General features: G+C 36.2%; 1 protein-coding gene across 1 annotated transcript; it reads left to right on the forward strand.

Annotated features, from left to right (window-relative positions):
- The first annotated feature begins 449 nt into the window (after positions 1-449).
- LOC149569890 (protein S40-4-like) lies at positions 450-1,355 on the forward strand. Its single transcript, XM_089817811.1, has one exon. It carries the CDS (start codon positions 631-633, stop codon positions 1,114-1,116), a length of 486 nt encoding a protein of 161 aa, XP_089673937.1. The 5' UTR covers positions 450-630; the 3' UTR covers positions 1,117-1,355.
- Positions 1,356-5,360: the final 4,005 nt, after the last annotated feature.

Genomic DNA, 5,360 nt, shown 5'->3' on the forward strand with positions numbered 1-5,360 from the left:
AAGAGTGGAGTTCTACTGTTGCCTTGCCCACCATTTCTGTTGCGTCGAGTTTCTCTCTACTTAATCGTCAAATTACTACAACCAAAGAATATAATTTCCCCATCAGAAAAATCTCGGAAGAGTCCAGAGGATTGACACATCCAATGGAGGAAATCGAGAGCTTGATTTAATTCAACAATTAAAAAGGTGGAGAACATTATTTTCTCTCACCTACTTTGCGTGTTATACGTGCACCGGATCTCACAACGTAAATAGTCTATCCATGACGCGGACAAGATAAGCCTCTTTACCGAGAAAATCGGCGAACCGTCAAATGCACAGAGCGGACGGTTGAAGATTAGAGAGGACATGTAAGCTTGAAAACGAAACCATAGACTTCTTGGACGGCGATTTATGAATTACGCGACATCCATAAATTAAATGTTGTCCTCAATTCCGAAATGTGAACAAGACGCCCCATGAAAAATTATGCTCAACTTCCTTCGTTAGTCCGTGCACCTTTCTTTCTTTCTTTCTATATATACGAGAACCTTTACGGCCGGTTTTCTATATTCCCTGCTTCTTCTTTTTCTTTAATACATATTTTTCTGGTCCAGTTGATTCTTTTTTCAAAGTTGCAGTCCAGACGACATGGCAGAAAATAGGTATCGAGCAGGTCTTGGGTTCAACTCCCGCTACTGCCGCGCCGAGTTGCTTCTGGGCTCAGCTCAAAGTGCGGGTGATATTAGAACAGAGGAGACATTGAAGGAGCTCCACGAACAAGATATCTTCTGGGAGGACAACGAAGCTCAACAAAATGTCTTTGAATCCGATTTGTTTCGTAAGATCCATTCGAGAAAATCTAGTTGGAGTCATATATCTCCACACGGAGGAAAGAGAATGGGTGAATCAGCGCCTGTGAATGTTCCCAATTGGCCGAGGACCATTAAAACCTCTCACGATTCTCTCTCAGACGAAGAAGAAGAAATGGTACTCGTGAGGCCTCCTCACGAGTTCATCGCTCGTAATAATGATAAAAGTTTTTCTGTAATTGAAGGATACGGCAGGACTCTGAAAGGAAGAGATCTCAGAAAGTTACGCGACGCCATTTTTCGTCAGACTGGTTTTATCGACTAATTAGGTTGTAAAAATAGGCAATGTTTTACCAACAGTATAACTAGGTTTTGTTTTCTTCTTGTAAGTTGTTCGAAACAGCAAGTCTGTTACACAAATTCTGTGTTGTATTAATTTGCACTGTGATTTGTTCCAATTGTGAACGGTTTCACTTCAGAATTATATCGTTTCTAAATTAAGTTGCAGTGAACTGGGACACCTAGTAAGACATTTAGCTTATAAAATTATATTTTTGTTCCAAATTTTATGACTACATTGTGTATTATTTTCCATCATCAGTATAGAAGAAATTTAAACTAGACAAAAAAAAAGTATTCTTAATTTGTTTTAAATTAACACCATCATATATTAATGGCGAAAAATGTGGGGTATATAATCGAATGCCCACATTTGTGAACACCTCATCCAACTTTCCAAGATGCCTTATGTCGTGGAGTAGTGGGGTCATGAGACATATTCAAATTGAAATTTAATTCGTATTTGACAAAAACAATAAGGAGGTATAATTAGAGTGAAGTATAAAATTACTATTGAATTTATTGCCACTACATTGAATGATATTATAATTAGGCCGTGGCTATGCAGTCACAAAAAATGTATAGTGTACGAAGGTGGGACACTTCAATTTTTTTTGAAAGTTGTGAAAAATAATACAAAAGTAAATTCTTTAATTGGCCGGATAGCCAGTGGCATCATAATTAGAGTGCTTTCAATATGATGGCTATTAGAGTCTGAAAGTTCCAATCATTTATATACAAGATTGTTGATAGTTGTGGAAGATGTAATAGCATTTGCATCTAAAGGGGGTGATATATGATATGGAGCTTTACATAATAAAAGAAAGTTTCTAAAAGTTTAGGTCTACAAAAATGTGTCATTGTAGAAAGTAATATTATACATAGTAGTATTCATTTTCGCCAAAAATTAAAGTAATAGTAGTAAAACACAACATTCAAATGTTTTAGAAACACATGAAAAATGTAGTATTCGTAACTATAAATCTTCTTTGTTTCCTCTTCTTGATCAACAAGAGTCACCATGTAGAAGACAAAAATCTATAACTGAAAAATAGCAATAATTATCATGAATTAAAGAAAGCAAATAACTTAAAGTTTGGTACTTTAAAAGTGTGTGTAAAAGCAACCAATTATGAGTTTTTTAATTTCAATTAGCTGGCATTTTATCATTAAAAAATGGATTGAAGCAAAACAATAAAATTTTATAATAAAAAGAAAATGAAAATTTTTTATTTTTTTTTAAATTCCCAAATTTTGCACATGTGCTATGATGTGGAGCCTAATCAAACTCGGATGTTTATCCGTGTGGTTTCCCCTGAGATTATTTCTACGGGGGATTGGGGGCAACGACCCCAAGACGGGGTCAAGGGGTAGCCCCCCTTGTGGGGTCACACTGCATAATGAAACAAGATCCCTAAACTTTTACCAAAAACTTTAAGTTGAAATAATAAATAATTCATGATATTTAATTGCATCATCTATTTGAGCTTTCTATCAAGTTTTGTGATTTGCTTCTGCAACTTTGGAGCACAATTATCCTTCTCATAGATTTGCATTTTTTGTCTACAACTTTGGACTATAATTTCAGCCTCTACAATTTTCACCGCCATTTTTAACCATCTGTGTCTATCTTTCCTTCCCAACTATATCAGGTGTGCGCTCCCTATCACAATACAGGGTGAGGTCAGGGGGTGATGGCCTCATGGGGCTGCCAAGAATGAATCTATTATTGTAAATTGCATCTACTATTATGTTTCTATTTAATGACTTAGTCTAGCCCTAATTTTGTAAGCGGCAAAAACTTGTATAAAATGACTTAGGGTTGGGGATTTCATAATGTATGATGATATTGTTGAAGTAGTATTAAGATGTAAGGGATTACATATTGTAATCACTAGACAATAATAATATTGGACTTGTTTTTGGTGGACATAGCTTAGCGATTGGGTGAAACACATTAAATCTTTGTGTCTTGTGTTCTTTTCTGTGTGATTTATTATTTTCTAATATTGGTTATATTTGCATGTATTTATTCTTTTTGTTTGTGGTTAATTCTAACAAGTGATATCAGAGCTAGGCTGTCATCATTTTTTTTATAGCTATCCTTTATAGGAAGGTCTCACAGTTGAGTGGGAGTCTCACAGTTAAGTGGGAGTGATGGAAGACGAGGGTAAGCTGAAGGTTGAGAAGTTTAATGGGCAGAACTTTCAGTTATGGAAAATGCAAATGGAGGACTATCTTTATTAGAAGTATTTATAGAAGCCATTGGAAGGAAAAGCCAAGAAACAAGGAACTAAGACAAATGAGGACTAGGAGATTCTATATAAGAAGGCACTTAGAAGTATTCGATTATGCTCGGCACCATCAGTGACATTTAACATTACAAAAGTGAAGATGATGAAAGACATCTAAAATAAGAAATAGACATCAATGAAATAGACATCTAAAATAAGATCAACCACATTCCCCTCCTGATCCATGACCCCAAAAGGCTCTATGATATGGGTTTGAACCCTGTGTCAAATGAAAGATTTTTTTTATATTATAAAATTATGTGCATGCATGTATTATAACATATGTACATATATATATCAAATATATATTAAAAAATGTAACATGCCTGTGACTGATGTCATGCAGGACTTGTTGGGGCCTGAAGATCTCCAAAACACAACATACTATCACTAAGACCCTATAGAACACATGTATGTACACAAGTTAGATTGAATCACTTGAATATATGTATGTCTCTAAGTACTTGTATAAAAGCTCAAGTATGTTAAACTTATATGTGTGAATCATAGTAACAAATAAATTTAAACATATAAATTTATATTTACCATAACATCATGTAATGCTCTGCCAATCTGACTAATATCTGAATCATGTAGTGATAAAGTAGCCTAGTCCAGGTTGACCATCTCATCTAAAAGCATAGTGGTAAATAGGCGTTGTCATATTGTGGGGACCTAAGTATGTAGGGGTGTTGTAGGAGGTGGTACAAGATCCTTAGTAGGTGGGAGGGCGGGTGTTGTAGGGCCTTGTATAGGAGTAGGTGCTACAGGATCCTGAGTATGTGTGGCGGTGGGTGTTGTAGGTCCTTGTGTAGGAGCAGGTGCTATAAAAGGTGCAAGGATATCCTCCTATCTCTATGAACCTTGTAATCCTGTTGTATGTGAGAGAATATGGCTGATGTGTCCACCAATGTCACTAAGAGGAATCCTTGTGAGTGTCCATAATGCCTGACATGAACCAAGAAGATTAGATGCTAAATAGGATGCCATATGACACAACGCATCCACATCTAATATAGTAGAAACCTCTAGTGGAGATGGTATATCTGCTATTGCATACACATCATCAACTCGTGCGCTAGAGGATGGAGCTATCAAAATGGTACCACAAGATTGTAACATATATCTACGACATTGATCTGAAGATATCTCCTGTGACTACGTAGAAATGCTAGAATAGATCTGAGTCCTAGCTATATCATCTGGAATAGTCATACATGCAGCAACCATCTATGGAGCTCTCAACATGACCAAAAGGTTTGGACCCACCATTGCCTATTTATTAAAGGGCATAGGGGTATCCGTAGGTCTAAATATCTCTAATAATCTACCAAGGCCCTATCCAGCATGACCTGAAAAATCTGTGTAATCCACATCATGATGTAAATGAAATTTTGCAAACAATTGTTCGTAGAAATAAAAAGGAAACTCATCATTCTTTGCCACCTTTGATGAGCAGCTAACCAACGAGAATATATAAATGGTGCAACAAGCTGATCTATACACTTTATAGCTGAATAACCTCCAACCCTAGACCTATCTATATAAAAGGGAAACATACTCTTCATCATAGCAGTGGAGACCTCTCTATCAATCTATGTATACTTCATAGTGCTAATGACATTGTGAGAAAAGGAAGAGTAAAAAGTCTCAATGCTGATATCATCATATGGGTTATATGTCCCTATCGTCTAAATCATATGGCATAACTCATCCCTCATAGAAACAATCTTCTTCCTATTAGGGAGAGTTGTTGAACCCAAAAGTGTAGAATCAAGAAACTCTATAGCATGAGATAATCTAGCAACTATATTTCTAAATAAATGTTGTCTCTCCTCAGAGGATGATGTAAATCTACGTGTTGTACCTAACTCAACACTATGACCCCCTCCTTGAACACTAGCCTCCCTTGAGGATGTAGGTGCACTACCAGTAC

This window comes from Cupressus sempervirens, chromosome 3 (assembly GCF_028749045.1).
Source record: "Cupressus sempervirens isolate cs-2001-9-10 chromosome 3, ASM2874904v1, whole genome shotgun sequence".
Lineage (NCBI taxonomy): Eukaryota > Viridiplantae > Streptophyta > Pinopsida > Cupressales > Cupressaceae > Cupressus > Cupressus sempervirens.

Excerpts from the sequence above, each read along its gene's own strand:
- LOC149569890 (XM_089817811.1), top strand. The coding sequence starts at position 631 with ATGGCAGAAAATAGGTATCGAGCAGGTCTTGGGTTCAACTCCCGCTAC.